Genomic DNA, 21,111 nt, shown 5'->3' with positions numbered 1-21,111 from the left:
CACATGATAGTGACTGGTGGCTATCTATACCATATGCACAGATTTTCTTCCCATCTGTGCCACATTTCCTGTCATTATTCCATAAACAAAGCATTCCAAGAAGTAAAGTTCCACAAGGGCTATCACCAAATTGCTGTTTAAACTACTGCCACAGCTAAATGGAAGATATCAGTAGTGGAGTGGAGAATGACTATTGCCTACTGAGGCAATAAACACGTGCCTGAAAAGCAGATGTTAAGTTTTCCAGTGATATTAGCCTAATGCTAAAAAAAGGCAAACTTCTGTTCTTTACAGATGAAAATTGCTCAAAATCCATTGAGCTCAAAATCCTACATGGCTTTTGCAGAGCCACACAAAAATGAACATGCTGGTCAACTCCAACACACAATTTATGGATCATTTTGCCCGAATGCCTTGCTGATGGAAAATTCACAATCAGTCGTGTTATGTGGTCAGCATGGTGTGCTGGTTAGAATGTTGGGCTGGAGACCTGGGAGGTCCAGGTTATAGTCCCCAGTTGTCCATGAAGCTCACTTGGTGACTCTGGGCCAGTCACTCAGTCTTAGCCCAGTTGTTGTGAGGATAAAATGGATCTATGTGAGCCATCTTGGATTCTTCACAAGAAAAAGGTAGAATATAAATGCAATGTGATGGTGATGGTAACGGTAACAGGTTTGTCATGAAAATTCATGGAGGAATGCAATACTGTACCTTTAGGAAGACTACAAGCAATAGAATTTACAATAAATGAAAAAACTAAACTTTTTTGATTAATTATCATATGTACATATCACTGTACATTGCTCTGAGAGTGTCTACTAAAGAACTGTTTATAAAAATTTAATAGATAAATGTAAATAATATGTATTATGTATGTACACTTTCTAAAAATGTATGACTTTTGTTTCCCATTTAATATCAACAAGGCTTAAATTGCAGAGTAAACTGAAAACCTCAGCTGAAGTTAAAAAATAAACAAGTTACCTTTCCCTTGTCAAAGTACTCTATTATCATCTCATATAGATGTTCTTTAAGGTGCCGATGTGTCTGTGAACTCTGAAATTCTGTTTGCATGACTTGAGGAGTGCACTGTTCATCAGACCACTGAGAAGAAAATATGGAATATTATATCAACAAATAAATAGATGATTGCATTTTCTTTTGGTCTTGGAATGGTACAACAGATTTAGTACCTATTTGGGGTTTGACAGAGTTGACATAAAAGATAAGTTAAAAATGACTCTTTCCCTTTAAAATGCACACGAGGGGCTTGAATCCTTGCCCAACTACTCCAAGTGTGCATTTAAGTGTAAAAAACAACCCCACCCATGTACACTCTGAATCCATTTTAACATGTAATTTGTCCTTGAGTTCCCTGAATAAGGGTAGCTTCTTGTGACTACAATGGGTTCGGCTACACTTCATTACATCACTGAGTCTCATCTACCTTTTTGTTCTTAAATTTGAACCAGCTGAACTGATTGGATCCTACAGGGAGGAAATACACTCTTGGGGCAAAACTGGGACTGTGCAAATAGATGGTGGGTGGGTGATTGGGGGTAAGCACCCCTCCCCAGCACTCTTCCACACTCAATTGCTCCCACAGAAGCTGCTTTCCCTTTCCTTTTTCTCTTTAACAACTAAGGTTTTAATATGTGCACGTACACAAAATGTGTAATTACCCCTGAGGGAAGCTGCAAATGTCAGCAGTTCTACAGACATCAGAAACTTAAATTCTAGTTGATAGGTTAACGAGGCAGCATGTTTTGTAAGATCAAAGTAAGACAGAGTGGTTTCAACAGAAATTTCTACCACCATCACCACCCAGGTCCTACTAAACCTCTAAAGATTAAGATTAGCATCAGCTTTCCCTCACTACTGAAGCCTCTGACTTCAAAATAATTAAATTGGCTATTTGATTGCTATACAACTTGCAGTGCGAATTACTGGTGTGAGTGAAATATTAAAGCTGTGCTGAACTTCTGCAAACTATTTGACCTATCTGCTAAGGAACAAGACTAACATGTGGGTGTTCCAGCCAGCCAGCCAGTTATACCTTCTTCCAGGATACTCCATTCCATTTGTGCTCTCCATCATGATTTTCCAGTCTCCTCCATTTCCACCACCACCATCACAACCCCCAACACACATTTAGAATTCTGAGTGGCTCAGTTCTCCCTGGGCTATTTTGTTCCTGCCCCTGTGGGGTTTTTAAATTAAATATTTATTTCTACTTTTGCCTGTTTGGGCTTTCCCCAAGCATGCTGACACCTCCTTCAGTAGCTGTTTTGTTATATATTCATCAACACTCAGCACCTGAGTCCACTGTTAGTAGCACTGCAGAGACAAACCAAACCCTCAGTGGGAGACAGCTTCCCCCTTGCCTTAATAGTCCACCGCCTGTAGGCCCACCAGCTGAGAAGCAGCGGCTTACTTTCAGAAGTGAGGCATGCAGCAGAAGGGTATACGCTGCCTCCGTGTAGTTCTCACAGTCTAGATGGAGATCCCGAAGTTTATACAAGTACCTGTTAATAAAAGGAAGGAAGCGAAGGGTGAGAATACAAAAGCAAAGCTGTCCTGCCACAGTCACTCTGGGATCATAAAGAATTGACTTCTTCATTCAGAACTCAATCCCATTAGGTCTCAAAACATAGTTCAGATTAAAAGGACCTGAGAATGGAACCGGTTTTAGGATAATTTCCATTCTCTCTTTCTGCAAAACATAGTGCTACCAATAAGAAAGTACAGTTTATAGTTTCATGATTATGAAGGAAAGCATGAAACCATGAAACCAGGGAGCCCCGAAACAAATGAGAGCATCATGAGAGGGTTAGAGGCTATCCACGTGCACTGACTCGTTGCCTCATGAGAGACTGGATGGTCATGGTCTCTAGTTTTCCACTCTCACCACGTTCTGTCTAGGCAGAAAATGTCATGCTCAATCTTTCCTGTGGCTAACTAAATGCTAAATATATATCACTGCAGTTGACACTACACAAATCCACAGAGAAGCCAAAGGTTTGCCAGAAATGCATACCCTTCCATAAATAAAATATGTACACATACAAAGACAGATATGTTTTAGAAAAAGGCAAAGGAGTTTCAAATTTTAAAAAGAGGATAGATTTAGAGTACTGCTGAATGTTTTTAAAAGCAAAACCCCAGTCTTTGTTTTTCGGTTTTTACTGTTCCAAAGGGAAGAGTAGGACTGGACATCAAATTTAAAAGCACAGCCAAATTGCAACCTAGCACTCCTCCACATTCACACTCTGGGCACACTCCATCTAGAGAAATCTGGCTTTCCTAAAGCACTAGATTGAAGGACAGAGGTTGGTACACTTTACCAACTGAATAGCTGCATACAAGTTGAAGAGAGAAAAAAATTGCATATGCCCAGTAGTTTAAAGATGTGAACTTTTGCCTATGAATCCCTTCAAATAGTTAAATGGTGTCACGGTTTTAACACGACTATCTTCATGCTGAATGGTGCTTCATTTCTATGCATTAGAGGAAAAGCAGCAGAAAGTACCTTGTGCAAAGAAATGTTTGACTTCTCATTCCAATTGTAGCCCTATCTATGTAATACATTGCATTTACTGCACGTTTTTCAAAGCAGTTCTTCAGTTACAGATTTGTTTCAATGCAAAGCATTCAAAATGGACTCCATCTATCACTCTGAAGTGTATCATCCACTTGGCTTCGAATCGCAGAGCCCCTTCTTTGAAACTGAGTAAGCCGGACAGCTGATCAGTTCACTCAAATGAAATACTAGGGGGATAAACACGACTAATGAATATGTATGATGTAGTCAAGTTGCAGAAGGCTCAAGCAGTATTTTTATAGGTCTGGCTGAGCCTTGGAATATTACAAACGTGAAGTGAATGGCTTAGTATAGTACAATCAGATGTTTAGTACAATTTTATATAACATCCTGCAGATTGTACGGGAAGGCGATGTTGCTGTCTCCAACAACAAAATCAGAGGAGCAATTACCTTACCTTATGTACATCTCTTCACGATTAATCTCCTTGTAGAAATTCTAAGGAGGGAAAATGAATAAAATTGGATCATCTTAGCACACAAAAACCTAATTTTGGATAGTTTCTTTCTGAAAAGTTCTTTAAATATATAAAATGCTTCCTTCAGGAAATCACTTTGGTATTGTGTCCTATTTTAACACTAACATTTGAAAACTTTCACTAGGACTAATATGAATATGTATTATCTATTTACTGCTCCCATCCCTGAAATTAGTGTCCATACAGTACATTATTGGCAATGTCCTATCACAGACTGGGGTCCTAATTTATTAGCTCAGTGCAGTCCTCTTGATTTTGAAAGAGTTTAACATGAATTCCATGACAGCAACTGTTAATGAAAGGCTTTTGCCATGGTAGGGGTTTTATTTATGTAACATGCATGCAGCATTCATGCTGGGTAAATCCACTGCGGTATGTATGTATGTATGTATTTATTTAGTAAGCTTCTATGCCACCCCATTTGCTGAAGCCTCGGGGCAGCTTACAACAATAAACAATAAATAAATACGGTATGATGGAATTTCCCCTCATTCTCCTCCAGGCTGGGAGGAAAACTTTACTTCCAGCCATTTCCATTCTGCTCATGGATGGCCAGAGCTAGATGCCATCCAGTGTGTATGTTCTTCCTGATATATAAAAGTTACTATTTCCAGTTAAATGCATCAGTTACAAATGACATCTTGGCAGCAGAAAATATGGCAGATAAGTTGGTTTAGTCAGAGTGGCCAGAGCAGGGAAGGACAGACTGACCTGCCCTGTAAGATGTGGCTGGTTGTACCTATTTAGGTCACCTTGAACAATGTGCTCTCTTCTGTCTCTCTGCACCAGCAAAAGATGACATAGGTTATGTTTAAAAATATAAGCTGTGAGCTAGGAAATACCAGGTACATTTTTATTTTTTTACTTCAGTCATGTATATTCCTATCCTCTCAGGTTCAGCTCCCATCCACAATATAAAGACAATTTTCCTGACATGCTTTACAAGCCCATTGTAAACTGATAAAATTTATGGGAAGCCATTGGAACATTTAGAAAGTGCTAGCAAATGTTACATCTTTTGATTAATGTTAAGCATATTGGTTTTCTGCTCCCTTAACTTTGGCACCACGGCTTATTTAGGAATGTTCTGTGCAATCTCTTTGGGGTTTGTTGATGGATATTTCCATTTCATATCACAAAATATGGACTAGATGGCTTATCTTTCCCTTCTAGTTCAATTATAATATGATGAAATGTAGTTTCTCTTCTCTACCATGAACACTTCCTTTCATTGTTACTATTATCTATCTTTAAAACAGATCCACTGATTTCACACTTTGTAAATTACTTGTACCTTCAAAACATTTATCTACCCCTCTTTTGTGCTGATTTCTTGATTTCCCATCTAAAATAATGCTTCACACAGGCCCCAAGCATACCACATACCAATAAATTTACAGTGCAGCTCATGCGATTGTCCTTGCTTTCATCGTTCATCACAGCCCGGTAATCCAGTAGTTTTTCTAAAAGACCTTTTACTAGGTTCACAAATGTTTCAACTGCTCTGGCAATCATAGCATAATTTGAGGAACACTCAATGAGTCTGTGGGGAGAAACAGAACTTAATAAGGAAAGAGAAGTGATGAAGAGAGGGAATCAATGAATAATATTGTGCAACTACATGTTTGGAATTATCTCTAGTTTTGGGAATGAAGGAACTATCTGCACAGAAAGGATATTATTATCTCTTTGGAATACTAGTGTTTTACATACACATACATGTTACTACTGGTCTGAGTTTTGAAAGGTCTACCAAAACTCAGACCTGAGGTTGCTGGTCTAAGTTAAAAGCAATATAAAAGCCAATTTTTAGGACTAATCTTCTCCATGTGCTGTGGACTCAGTACAAACTGGGGTACCCTTAGTTCAGTACTCATTTGTAAAACATGGCATGGAGGACTTCAACAACACAGCTGGCTCCTTTCCCTGATTTGGAACAAGAAAAGGAACTAGTGGGAGTCTCTCCAATGAAGAACACAGCCAAGGAAACTTTTTCAAAGTGTTAAAGAAAAAAGAAATCTACGAACAACCACCTCATCCTAATAAGCCCAGTGTCCCACACATGAAAATGTCTCAAAAGTTTATCCTGACCACAGCCTAAAAGGCACCAAATATACCTCCTCATTTTTGTAAGTGGGCAAATGGACCCTCAAAATGGGGTTTGGCACTAGTTTAAACCATAAAAAGCAGAAATGTCACGAAAGGAGACACAAGTTTCTTCCTTATGACAAGATTGTTTTCAGGCTTGGCACTTTGAGTATAACACCACCTACATGACTTTATAGAAACGTTCATTATAAATAAATAAAACATTATTTTACTCTCTGACTGTATTTTCTGAATATTTTTGGTTTCACTGTAATAGAGGTTGTAGATTCTTGTCCACTGACAAAGTGAACCTTCTTTCTGAACCATTTTAGTCACATCCTTTAAAAGCATTGTGCCTTCTTATTCTCCAATTTAGCTTTTACGTGATTACAGCAGTAACTAACCAATTCCATTAAGGGTTTTAAGTCTGATAAATTATGGAAATTATGAAGGATATTGCCCTGGAAAATAATGACAAGAAGTTAGCAAATGCTCAGTTCCATTCCACAACCTTAAAACGCAATTACCCTGCCTGTCATGAATTGTTGCTTTGTTGTATTATGTACGATTCTTGATTTCCCTAGGCTTCATTAGCAATCTTCATTTAAATGTAAAGCTATTTTGCAATATGTTAGTATCTTTTACATATGCAAAGATATTTTGTAATTTATTGGTATTCTTTAGGGGACAAATGCAATATTTTATGCTTTCATTAGATATTGCCATCTTATGTTTTAATATGGGCATAATTCCACTTCTGTAGGGGAAGTTAACCTTCATCCTAATGCATTGGCTTTCCATGAGGAATGTGATAAGTGACTTCCATCATGGGACTGGAAATTTATGCATGATACTTTTTTATTCACTTGCACCCTGTTCTTGCTTCAATAGCTGAAGATGGTTTATAAAAAGCTTCCTATGTGTTTTCCCATCCTGGCACTATTCAGGACAATATCTGCTGGCCTTCAGATAGAGAACCTTTCCACATACTTTCAGGACATTATCTGGGTCTAGTACTGATTTAGATTCCGATTTAGCCATCTTTACTGTAGAGTAGACCCCCCCCCTCCCCCCGAATAAACAGGACTTAAGTCAGCCATAACTAAATTCAGTCTCCTTGTTCAGTACATCTACTTTAAGTATGGCTTGATCTGGATCCAGCCCATTAAGTTTAGGAAGGTCATTACTGAATATTGATTGAAGATAACCTTGCAGTTTCTTCTTTAAAAACCCCCAAAAACCGAAAATATATTTGCAAGCCAAAGGCCTTTAACAATTTTACAGGCAGTCCCTGATTTACAAACACCTGAGTTACGAACCATTCATACTTATGAACAAACTGCCATAAAGCCTATTAATAGTAAAAAAAAATTCTGTGGAAAATCAGTATCACCCCAGAAAGAAAGGAAGTGAAAGGGGAGAAAGAGAGGCCTCCAAAGCATGCCTTCCTGCCCCATCCTTCCAGAGAAGGAAATCTCTCCAGCGTTTCCCTGCTGCAAAGAGGAGGTGCTGGTGTGGGTAGGTGGCTTGGTGGGGGCTAGAGATATTCACACTTTTTCCACTTTCAAAGGGGTCCTGCACCCTGAACCCCCATGAATGTGGAGGGACAACTATATGTGATCCAACTTGCTTAAAAATTCAACTTAAAGATGGATTTCCATTTTCTCAGGAATAGAACACATTCATTACCTGAGGACCACCTCTATTTTATAATTATATATTTTGGTTCCATGAGCTTTGATTTATTCCCTTTAAGTATATTGAGTCTTCTTCTCCAGAAAAGTTCTTGAAAGCTGTAAGAAACTTTTCTACGCCCTCTGAAAGCTTAAGTCATCTGTGGGGAGGTTTGTGGTAAGCAAAAGCCACCTATGCTCCTGCATATAACCTTCTTCCTATATTCTGAAGTGATACAATTCCAAAGCTGTGCTGTATCTTTTTTTACCTAAGATTTCATCATAGGTTTGATGATAGGTTTCATCTCCAGTGGTTTTATTTTGCACTACTACCTACTGTTTTTAATCAACACCATTTTAAAATTGTGCCTCCACATTTGCTGGTATTCCAGTTGGATAAGCTGCAGCCATGGGGATGCAATATTCTTCTTACGCTGGTCTTAATCATGTTTTGCAGGTGGAGGATTTTGACAATGAAAATATTTTCAGACCAGGGATCTCCCAAGTTCTAAGAGTTGTATAGTCACTTGGTAGACTGAGCTGACTATGCTCCCAAACATCTGAAACGGTCCTTTTACAATAGTATAGCTTGATTCCTGTCTAACATATTACCAGCTGTCCTGCTTTCTGGGATGGGGTATGATACTGTACAACTAGCAGACCTAAGAAAATTAACTAAATATATGTTGCACCTCACTTCCTTTAAAAACAAGCAATCCACTTATTATCCACGCCATGTGAAATGCTCACTTCAGGTGGCACAGTATTTCTGGAGTACTTCAGAGCAAAATAGGGGTCATGTCCCCAATTATTCGCTCTGGCTATTCCCAATCTGGCAGGAAAAAGAAAGAAAGAAAGAAATATATAGATGGGAATCTACAACACAGGGAATTTTATTAGATTCCACCATCTCAGAACAATTCAATTGAGCAGCACTGTGAAGTGTCAGGATAAAATATTGCAATGCTTTCTGTGGCATTTTCTAGGAAACACTATAATTTTGAAAGTGCAGATCATCATCCTTTTATATGTTCCAAGCTTGTATTTCACAGGACGTGTTTTATCTCTTGCCCAAAATGTCTGCTTCTGAAAAGGGCTACTGTGAGGGTTCTTTGTCTTCCCATTTCTGGGGTACTCTGCATGTGTCCATTATTTTCAAAAAATGTATCATTTTGCCAGAATGTTGTATGAAGCTTTTAATAAGCCTGTGATCAGGGCATCCAAATGGCTGCACACTTTTCTGCATGTATTTATTGATTCTTCCCATATGAGCTCTCCACAAATTTGATTCCTGATGCAGTACATCCTTTAAGCATCAAGTTCAAAGCACTGGAGCGTTATTAGCAAAGGCCTTGATGCACTGGAAGAAGGGGATGTGGAAGCAACATTCATGAATTCCCCTTCTCCATGAAGCCTCCTGTGCCCAAATTTTGTCTATGGGGTTAATCTAGGACTAGCTAGGGCCAGTAGATCTTCTGGAGCAGTACGAGTGATTCTGGAGGGTAAATGTGGAATCAGTGAAGATAATCTCTTCACTCATTTTCCAGCACTGAGTTTTTACTGGATTTTGGTGCATTTCGTGAATGGAAAGAGACCATCCATCCATGGAATGGCCAGTTTGAATCCAGCTTTAAACAAACAGTGACAATTAATCCAGTTTTTTGTAAAACAGAAAGCAATAATGTATTCTGAAATGAGATCCTGGTTTCTTAGGACTAGAATTTGAAGGCATAGAAGTAGTCCACAGCAACAAACCAGGATTTGTGGCTGCTTGACACATTTCACACATCATTATTTCTATGCTGAAGCTTTGCTTTTGAGAGCAACAGTTCCCTTAGATAAAAAGAATATAACATTTTCCTGGAAGGAAGAGAAGGAAGTATCAATTTCCCAAACTGCTTAGAATTGCAAAGTAGGTAACAAAGCTGAAATGATGAAGGCGCCATGATTTTATTTCTTCTTAAATCCTGCTCACACCCAGGCTAGAAACAGTGCCATCCACACGTCCTAAGAAAAGGACGGAATGGTCACATTTATTAACAGTATGATCTCTGGCGACCACTCTTCAGCCCTCGTAGTCCAATTGCTGCAGTAGATGCTCTCAGTGCCAGGCCACCCTGTGAAGCCGCATGGTGCAAGCTTCAGAATGACAAAGAAGTGCACTACTCTTTCACAGCAATGTCCTAGCAATTTGCTTTTGCTTGATGTGGGGATGGCTGCTGGCTTACTCAAGTTTAAAGGGGGATTGGATGAATTCTAACACCTGTGAAGGGCAACTCATCCTGCTGGCTGTTTATCACATACAGAATCTGAGCCAGCAGGCCCCTGCATACCAATCCCAAGGGAGAACAGCAGGAAAAGGCTACTGCTCTCATGTCCTCCTGGTAGGCCACCCATGAGCAACTGCTTGGCTATTGTGAGAAACAAGATGCTGAAACAGTCTGGCCTTTGGCTGGATCCAGCAGGGTTCCTCTTATGTTTTCATGTCAATGGCTCAAAAATGTTAAAACGCTGGCCATTTTCCCTCATGTCTCCATTTAAACATACAAAACTGATCAGCTTCCGGATGCCAAGTTTCTGTGCAAGGACAAATTGAAGTTCACTTGTGTACCTGCCAACATTGATTTTCTCTGGCCACTGTAATATTTTTGCAGATGATCAACATGCAAATGTGTTATGGTCCTGCTCTGTCAGCCACCTGCAAGGGAAATGGCAACTATCCCAATCCCTGCAGTGGTTTCTGCCAGTATGAACACACCAGCAATAACAGCATTTATCACGCAAAACTGGTGACTCTGTCCCAGTCCTTCATGCCAACATGTTCCATGTCATCATGTACCTTATGCTCTGTTTCTGTGTTCAGGGCTCCCATCAGTGGGGAAATAGAACACCCTAAATTTGAATACTTTAGAGCTGCAGCATTTTTCAACCCCAATGCCACCTTTGAGTACCTTTGCAAGATGCTGCTTAATCAGAGAGCAAAGAGAAGTTCTCGTCACTTCCCTTTATTTGATTATGCATAAATGTCACCACTACGTAAGCCAAAACGTGGTCTGGGAGGAAGTACAAGTTCCATTCCCCTGTTTCTGAAGGCACCTTAAGAAATGGCCCACATCCAGCCTCAAAACATTTCCCTGGCATTTTCTAGGCATGAGAAGTGCTGTAGTGTTACTGAAGCTAAGCAAATATGGGCATGATTACCATATCCTGGAGGACCGATGGGAGCCACAGGCAGAAGTAGGACTGAATTATAACAATTTTTAAAGTTTGATCATTTGCACTTTAAAACAAACATTCTACTTTAAAGTACCTAATTCTTTACCACTATAATTAAGACTCTATTCCATTGTTAAACTTACATTGATTCAAACAAATGCAGGTACTGTTCATCTCCACGTCCTCCTTCCACTTCATGGTCCAATTTTAAAATAATTTCATTTTCAAACTGTTCAGAGAAGAGAAGAGAAACCATTAATGTTTCTACACTTTAGCTAGTTAGTGTGAGAGACAGTCCTACCCCATCCATAGCTTTATACTACTCATACGTCCATCTCCAGATGGGACTCTCTCCCACACGCATGCGTCCTACCTGTTTAGGGCAGCTGTAAGATGTTACAACTAGGCACAGGCCCACAAAGCACACACTTATGTATGCTAATTCATATATACAGAAATAAATGTAGTTTGGTTTCAAGGAAATTAAAACCCCCTTTCCTTCTCGCTGTCAGGGCTTTCTCTGAGCTATGGGGTGCCAACAGGATTTTCTGGACCGATTATACTATATGCAGATTGAGCTGCAAACTATAGCCAAGAACTGCTACTTATGTACATAGTAAGACAAGTATTGTCCAAGATTACACACACGCGCAATTCTGCCCCTCTATGCCATCCAGCTGTTTCATTTATGTACTTGCAAGTCCTCTCCCAGCACTCAATACCATCCACACATAATATCTAGTAATTATAGATCGGTACAGTCTAGACCACAATTGTGCCACAAGTCTAACCCTTCAATTAATTACATCCTTCCCTGTTAATTTTCCTTCTAGATTATGGCAAACCTCCAATTAATTGCGAATCTTCCCAAATCCAATCCATCCACATACTTCCCCTTGTCCAGCCCCTTACAATGTAAAATCACAGAAAAATAACAAACCAATCTGCAACTACACACATACTTAGGAGACTCAGGGCACTAAGAAAAATGTTCATAGCTGGTGCCTTGAAAGACTATAACTAAAAGGATGCAATAGCAACAACTCAATGAATTTCCTTCTGAATTATAGATTACTGACTGATCAAATGGTTGAGGAAGTTTGAATGCTATATATATTCTGTATGTATACATACGTTCTATAATGTATATTCTGTTTAAATATTTTTAAAATGTGTTAATAGTCAACAATTGATTTATTGTTACTACTAGAAAAACTTTAGAAACACCTCATATGAAATAATTGTCTGATACCAGAGTTGTTCAGAAATCAATATAAATAAAATAAAAGTATCAGATTATCCCCTATAATAACATTAATATCCATTGCACCCTTAATAATTAAAATACCAATAAGAGGAGGAACAAGTGAATGCAGGGAGTTTTAGGGGTTTTCTTCTAAGTATGCACAGAAGTGCACCTTAAGTATGTTTAACATAAGTGTTGACTATAAAAAATAAAAATAAAAACTTTTCTATTCTTTATAATATATATAATATATCACAGATGATCATATAATTCAACAAAGAACTATCAGCTATTAGTATCAATTAATTCAGATACTAAAATTAGTTTAAACTTTTAAAAAGCACATATATATCATGAGATAGTCAAATCATTTGGAATGTCTTATATTAAGGTATATTATATAGCAAACCAAAGGCAAATTTGCTTGAACACATTTCCATCCTTTTCAACCTGTGGAGTGTGGAAAAGTTCTCTATCTACTGAATACGTACACAGCAAATTGGAAGTGTGGTTCCATAAACATTCAAAATACATCATTCAATAAATGCCACCCGCTTACAGGTTCATCATACTCATCCCAGAATGTGACTTGCTCTGGCGTGCTTGAAGGACCATTTTTACTATAAATGTGGGATATTTCATGGATAAAATTTAGATGGTATTTGTGGATATTATATTCAGCCATGGGATTTCAGTCCCGGCTTGAAGAACATGGGACTGGTGTGCTTTATTATATTAACAGGAAAAGAGGAAAGGGCACTTGCTAGCAATTTGTTAAAATGGAATGAAGCTAAAAAGGCCTGAGCTAACTCTAGCCTACCAAGAGATTATTGACAGTTAGATATACGAAATAAATAGATAAGTAGAAAATTCATGAACACAAAAATAGAATTTAAGTTCAGTATCAATAAGGCTGACTGCATAATGGAAGCTGCTAAGTTTTCATACAGGCAAACAATAACAAGAAACAAACTACTTACAACTATTTAAATATTTAAGAACGTTGAATACTAACCATTTGGTGAATATGAAAATTAAGGCAACATTACAAAATGAATATACCATTTTTCTTTCCTGACAAGTCTCTTTCTTAACATACCAAGAAGCCGGTGTTTTTATGATAAACCCCATGGTTTTATGTGGGTGTAAAATACAGAAACATAGCTAATTCTAAATACGACCTAGAACTTTTGGAGGCAGTAAACCTGAACAAGGTGGGAAGAAAAACGGATTGCTTTGAATTGCCCCAAATAGTAATGGCCAAATAAGCTTCACAGAGTCATCTCTGAGCAAATCTCATTTGGGTGACAAGCCATTGATTTTATAGTTTGGGCTTTAAAGATTTCTGACTTTATGTCTAGAGGTCACTGATCCAGTGCCTGACAGCATTTATTATACACATGCACTGAAGAAGCCCATCTGAAGAGAAATGGAATGGACTGTTTTCTTCAGATTTGCCCTTTCTGTCAGTGCCATTTGATATGCCAATGAACCCAAACAAGTTGGTTGTGAAGCTATTTTGCTTCAGGTGTTTTTGCCCAAATAAAATTGCAGTGAAGCCTGAAAGTTCAAAGTTTCAGCACGAAAGGTTGACAAGATACCATTTTATTCTCTGCTTCTCATAATAATCTAATGATAGTACAAACCAGGTGGCAACCACATGTGGGAAAATGCTCTGTTAGGTGCATCTAGTATATATAGTGTACTGAATTGTAAATGCACAAAATAGGGATCTATCCAATGGTACCTGTGCAACAATGGAAAAGATAGTGCTGGTGGAATTGATGCCATTTCCCCACAGTTCCCTCCATGCAGCTCCGGATCTGCTCCAGAGAATGAGGGACCTGATGGGGCAGAGGTTGCAGGGCAGTTCAGGGAGGGGGAGAAAACGAAGGGGAAATGTGATTACACAAACAGAAGTCCACTCACATTTTAAAAATGAAGCCTAATGGAACAGAGTTGAAGAAAGATGCAAAATCACAAAAGAACAATTAAAAGGTGAACGAGGAACACAAGTACCTCATAGGTCATTCCGAACAGTCATGTGCTAGTAATGTTGCTGGCTATGATCTAATGTTTATGAAAATGGATGATGAACAATGCATGTGTCAGCAATGTGACACTATATAAAAAAAAGAAAAATGACTTGTGAGCAAGTGCTAATAAAAACATCATCTCCAACACGGAGGAAATAAAAATAACTCTCTTCAGGGCATGGATTAGGCCTCAGAATATTTCAGTGTGCCTATAATATAAAATGGCCAGTGAATATCAGTAGATCATAACCAGTTTCAAATCCCAAAGTGAAGGTGGAGGGAAAAGCTTAGTGCAGAAAAAAGATTACAAGTGGGGTGAGATTGTGCAGAAAGCTGTCTGTATAATGGAATACTTCAAAGGGGAACATTTATTCAGATTTATTCAGTACCTCTTGTCCCTAAGGCATGACAAGAGCTATAGAGTTTAAGATTTCAGCATTCTTACGGAACTGCAGGAACAAAGAGCCAGTGGGATTTTGTTGCCTTAGGAAGGTGCATGTCTCCTGCAATGGAGATTGTCTGAAAACCACACTAGATAAACACTGAAGATGCTCAAGATTCCTAACTTAATGAAAGTCCATCTATTGTATTGAACTGTCGGTGCATACATGTATTTGAAATTATTTTCATTTATTCAATGCAGAAGGGAGAAGAACCCATGTACACAGAACTAGGCAGTTAAAATGTTTGAAATCAAGAGAGACTTTCTACAGGGATGACTTAATTTTCTAGTTATCTGTACTAGGAAAGATATGCTGACTCACAGAACAACTAAGGTTTGTGTAAATACAAACCAAAGTGAAACAAATAGATCTTTGCTACCCCAAATACGCATTATTGTTGCTTGTGGAAAAAGTACTTTCAGGTTAACTATACTGCCTGTTACTTATGCAATAATCTCCCTTCAACAGCAATTGCTGTCTGAAGATACATGCACGCTCTCTTCTCTTTATTTCTTACCTCTGGATACTTCTAGTGTGTAGTACTTGTCCTTAGAACTAAACTGAGCCATTTAGTTTCACATGAACTGTGAATCACAGCCTTGTAGAATAGACTTGCGCATTATGGTGCCATTGCTCTCGGAAGCAGTGGCCTGGCTTAAGATTTAGGGTTAGGAGAAAGGGGAACAGGCAGCCCTTCCAAGGAGCTGGCGCTCAGCGGCCCTCTTGCTTTCCCTCAGGCAGGTTGCCTGCTGATGGTAGCAGTGGTGGTGAGTGGAGCTGCAAGCCACGCCGCCAGACTCGGGGGCCCTCCTGCTGTAATTATGCCAGCCTTGCTTAAGATCCGCTGCGCTTGCTGTTCCAGCACTAACACCAAGAGTGCTGCAAACCAAGGCCACACACAGAACTTGCTACCTACAGTACAGCTGCATGTCAGTGCATAGTTGTAATTGCTCGTTAGCATAGCTACTACCAGCCATAAATATTATTTCCATTAACTGGCGTCCTGTCCAACATGTTTATCATTCTGGTTTGCCATCTTCTGCTTCATAGTGTAAGGATTTGGGACTCTTCTACCAGTCAGGACTACACTGGCTTCTTCTCACTTTCTACCTCATCTTCATGTAATGAGCACACCCCACTTGGCACCTCGCATGGACTCTCTTTGGTTTTGCTACATGTAAATTGCTCCAACAGCTACAGTTCTTTCTTGTAGCAGAAACAGCCTTGCCCACTTAGTTCATTAGGACATCACCCTTTCTGCTGCAAGTTGCCATATTAGGGTGCTCACTTATGAAGTGGGGTGGCTGAAAAAGGGGAAATGCATGGGCAAAACATGCAAATACTATTGTCTGTGTGCGGATGAAAATTCAGAAATAATTACTGTAATTAAAATAGAATTGCACGACATCTTGACTTAGTAAGGGAGACAAGTCTGTCGTTCAGTGCTACCTGTGGAAGGACCGCTTCAAGGGTTCTGTCCTCCTCTCCCGTCATGCTTTTGCTTTCAACTAGACTTTCAATGTACAGCCCTTCAAGCAAAGGACACCTTCAAACAGAGGACTCCCCTCTATAAAGTAGAACACATGGTCACCCTATGTTTTTTAGAGACCATTTAATGCTCTTGACTACCATTAAATTCCCCTTCCAAGGCTTGCTAATATGTGCCTTTGTCCTCTCCTCTCTTCATCTTTGTCTTTTGTTGCCTAGATTTCATTATTAGTAGACAAAAGGCATCTGTGTCTGTTCAGCTCTTCAGAAATGTTTGATGTCAGTAATTAAACCACTTTTGTCAACAACATCTATACTACAAAACGCCTCCTTTTTCTTGACCTTTCCTTCTTTGTGAGGCTAGTTTGATTTGATTACTGATGACTACGCCTTCAAATTGATGATGCTGACATGTCCCCTAAAACTAACATTCAAATCAGAAACATCTCACACAGAATTGTGACTGTGCAATATGCTGAACAACTGAATCAAGGGCACTGAATTTCTTCCGTTTGCCTCCAAAACATCACTAAAAGCATACAAAGAATGCTCATAGAAGCAATTTTTTCCCAAATGTGCTGGTCCAGGGTCTGCCAAATAAGCACGACTCTCTTCCACAGCGTATCTGTCTTTTCCACTATCCCCTTTTTTCACTGGGTGAAGAAAAATGTAGGATTCTAAGCATGATAGATGTGGGGTGAACATAGATTTGCTGCATCCTTAACCATTTGTTGTCAGAGCAGAGAATGTGTGTATCAGCCTCTTAATATGTGTTTCCACGCTTGAAATGTCTATCTTCATCCATTAGGTCCAGGCCCCCTAGATAACATGTCCCTTCCCTCACCTCAGAAACATGGACATGGGTTGCTATTTTATAGATTCTCTTTGAAACTGCAAGCCTATGCTGCTAGAGTCTCTGTATTCTGCAGTGGCTTCCTTCCAACCCAAAGCTTTGGCAGAGGTACAGGTCTAAACTCTACTTCAAGAGGAAAGCAAAGAACAAACCAAGGCAACTGCAAGTAAAGTGAGGAAAGTAAAGCAGGTGGACACCAAAATAAGTAAAGCTTCACTCCATCCTGCTTTGAAAGTGCCAAGCTTTTAGATCCCAAAAGCCACCCCTTCTCTTTCTTTCATATGAATATTAATTCTAACCTAGAACTATCAGCAGCCAGCCACTCTCTTTGCCAATATACATTTCACAGACAGCTTCCTACGCAGTCCATCTGGTTTGTGTCCCCCTACTCTATTCATATCTTCCCGCAAGTCTGGTTTCTCCCTTTCCTCTTGTTCCTTGACTCCAAGGCACAGCATGTCAACTGTTTCCATAACAGCTGAAAATACCTAGACATCTAAATTCCATTTTGATTCTCTTGGCCTGTTCTTCCTTTGCTGGAGTGGCAGCTGGAGATGCAGCCAAGGGAAAACACACATCCATGCCCTCGTCCAGTGCCAGAGGGTACCAGCACACTGTCCAAGGTAGGAATACAGTCCAAAGCGTATCTGCTCTTAGAGACTCAGTCCAGCCTGTGTCACCAACTGCTGGCAACAATCTGTGTGCCATTTGCAAGACAGTCTGCTCATCTCTCCAGGCCCTGTGCCACTGCTCTATAGGCAAATAGGCAGGCAGAAGGCAAAGCCCGTGAAGAACAGCTATAAATACACTGTCACTCTCCAGATGTTTGTTTTCACGGGAGTTAGGAAATCACCAGGTAGTGGTTATCAGATCTCCCCTCTCTGGCTTTGCTCTGCTGTTCAAGAGATTATAGCTTCCTTCAGTGCTGAAGCCAGACTTCTTTTGGGCTGCCTTGATGCCGTACTTGGAGACTTATGTAGGCATGAATGGAGCACCTGCAACATGGGCAGAAAGGTTGCAGTGCTGGAAGATGCAAGCAACCTAACCCTGCACACAGCTCCTTTCCTCCAGAGCCTATTGCACAGGATGCAAGACGATGAAATTAAACTGAGTACACTCACAATGGGAGTCTGTGGCGGCCAGGAGAGCTGTATAAAGCGATTCTGCTCCCAAAGACAGGGAGGAATATGAAGAGGAGAGAGTGTATGTCTGGTTATCAGTGGGCAGCCATGCATGAAAGGACACACAGAAAGGGATGAGGCAACATCAAAAACACCTGATAGAAATATCAGCCACGTCAGTGGGTTGCTGGACACACACTGAAGATAACTCAATCATGAATTTTCCAATAACATACAATCACTCCTGAGTTCCAAATGAACATTGGAACATTTGTTTCCAGTGTTCAGGCACAAGCGTGAAAATGGCACCCCCTACATAACAAAGAGGAGTCAGTGGGCTTGGGGAACCCCTTGTGGTTTATGGAAGCCAATAAAGGAAGGAACCCCCATTTCCTCCATCTCCAGCAACTGTTTTCCCTGAAAAGACTGATCTGCTGTTACATAATAACCAGGGACCAGAATTAAAACCAATGTTGATTCAATAAATGACCTTCAGCAATCACAAGGTGAAGGTGCTGGATTTATGTCATGATTTCTGCTTCACATGCAAGGACAGGCCAGCGTCCATGGACTGTGAAACTAAATTCAGTCCACATCTCCTCCGAGCCACATCTGTTGGACCCTTCCAATGCTATAATTCGCTGATTCCAAGCCAGGATTCAGGGGCCTGAAACTTGTGGTCATCCCTTCCTCGTCCTGCATGTGCAGCTATCCCCTAATTGACCTTTACATGCAAACCTGGCCACTGACTGCTGGGGCACAAAGGGGAAGAGGAGGACGAGCGGGAATGGAAAGGAGCATCTTGGAAGTGTGCACAGAATACAGCCATGTCACATGGCAGCGTTTGGTTGTAAAGCCAACATGTTCATTTCCATTGAGTTTCTGCGTGAAGGGACACTTTCCCTACCATGCTAATGTCGACATACGTGATACACTGAATGCGTAGCGGTTGGTTTTCCTTTAATGAATTGCAGATGCTGGGGGTGGAGGGGGGTTTGCACAGAACCACAAGGCAAAGGAGGTTTGCTGCTTCCCTTTTCCAGCCATGATCATGACGACCCCACCACTCCAGCCAGCTATGAGAATGTTTTAAAAGTTTCCACTGGCACAGTGGGAACATTTTGTTTTGAAGACTCCTACCCAAAGGATGGGGCTTGTCATACCAATCACTGCCACATAAGGAAGGGATAAAACTCTCATTGCATGTAGTACAGTCCCAACAATGATTCCTTCCTTGCCTCCCCAAAGATGTAGCTGCAGAATGTTTAATTCGGCCTATAGATGAACTGAGAGCAAAAAGCAGAACTTACCTATCTACAGCAAGATGGACATAATAAGTGGATCCTCTGTTTAATTAGCATAGATGGTTGTGTCATATCGTACTGTGTCCCCCCGCCACCGCCCTAGCAGGGATGGGGCCTGATCCAACAGGGAAGTAACTCTGGTTGCAATTCTGAGCCACAACTTGCCTTGCAGGATTAAGTTTTCTTCTAACTTGCAAAAAGTGCACCATAAAAGGGACATCTGTCAGTGCTTGTGGTGCCTCCAGACTGACAGAGGAGATGAGAGCCTCAGAGGAGATGAAAGCTGAAGAGCAAAGATTCCTGGAAGAGATGTGAACATCTTCCCTTGGACCAAAAATATCTACAAAGGGACTGGGGAAAATGTAATGCCAGAAGGGCAAGACACATGTTTCTTTCACAACGTCTTCCAATTGCTCACTATCTATTTTCTTTTCAAATAGACACCTATTATATATGACAACTTCAAGACATGGGCACCTATATATGGGATGCAAAGCTCCCCATGAATTCACATTCCATCAAGGAACATTCAGAGTCTTACTGTTGCCATTCTAGTAACTGCCATGAAAGAAAAGTAATTTAAAACCCTGCTCAGAGCTGGCTAGAATATGTAATGGAAATATTGAGTGAAGGATTTAAGTAGAGATCTGCAACATGAATACATGTTGCTTACCAGAATAAAAATAGTATTATGCCTGCATTAATCTTTTCTAAGCCAAAGACAAATCTTTTTTGAAGATTCTTAACCCCATGTTTATTTCAATGATGTATTAATTTACTGTTTTTCCATCCTAAAAATAGTTTTGAAAACAGGGCACTGGATTTCCCCCATGCCCCCACTTTTTGTGCCAGATGTTTTATCAGATCAACAAATGCAGTCTTTCGGGAATCATTCAGGAATGATTCTTTCAATAGGAGCTTTATTAGAAATGCTATTTAACTGGGTATGTGGGCCTTGCTAGGAGCTCCTTGCACCCTTAGATGAATGGAAAGCAACAAAATCGCCTGCATATACAGACAACTAATTTTCGTCAGTATTATGTGGGTTAAGGAGAGTGAAGCCACACAACACACCCTTTTGAGAACAGACTAAATGCATCAGGTTTTCATTAAAAATATAATAAGAGGTAAAATATTTAATAGCTCAAAAATTGCAGCCAGTCTCAATGATGCCTTGCAGTGGGTTAGTCTGCTAATATGTCTTTTTTTTTTTGCTTCATTAATATTAAAAGGAATATTTTGGAAATCCAAAGTGTGCTGGACTTAAAAGAACTTTGTTGTGACCTAAAATGCTATCAGGGCATTGCAGTGTGCTGAGGCAGTAGCCTGGCACTGATGGTAGACTGGAATGCTGCCCACAAACAGATTGACTCGTGAGGCAGCTTGGTTGGGCCGCCTCCGGATGGGGGACTCCTAGTATTACCTGGCAGAAGGCATGACACAATTTCATTGATGCTCCCTTAATGGGTTTTCTGTGGTAAGAAAGCAATACAGAAGAACTACTAGGAAAACACAGGAAGATTACAAATAGAAGATACCATCCTCTGAAGCCCAGGTAAAATCC

At 40.0% G+C, this 21,111-nt stretch overlaps 1 protein-coding gene across 1 annotated transcript in view; it reads right to left on the bottom strand.

Moving 5' to 3' along the window:
* DOCK2 (dedicator of cytokinesis 2) overlaps window positions 1-21,111 on the bottom strand; it is a 315,348-nt gene that overhangs the window by 38,976 nt on the left and 255,261 nt on the right. Inside the window, exons 34-38 of the mRNA XM_044453756.1 lie at window positions 11,200-11,285; window positions 5,466-5,622; window positions 3,999-4,039; window positions 2,435-2,525; window positions 985-1,104 (exon numbers count right to left, since the gene is read on the bottom strand). Of these exons, the coding sequence (XP_044309691.1) occupies window positions 985-1,104; window positions 2,435-2,525; window positions 3,999-4,039; window positions 5,466-5,622; window positions 11,200-11,285 (495 nt within the window). The remainder of the gene's footprint in view (window positions 1-984; window positions 1,105-2,434; window positions 2,526-3,998; window positions 4,040-5,465; window positions 5,623-11,199; window positions 11,286-21,111) is intronic.

This window comes from Varanus komodoensis, unplaced genomic scaffold (assembly GCF_004798865.1).
Source record: "Varanus komodoensis strain SLA01 unplaced genomic scaffold, ASM479886v1 scaffold7_1, whole genome shotgun sequence".
Taxonomy (NCBI): domain Eukaryota; kingdom Metazoa; phylum Chordata; class Lepidosauria; order Squamata; family Varanidae; genus Varanus; species Varanus komodoensis.
This window is presented reverse-complemented; position numbering and strand designations above follow the sequence as displayed.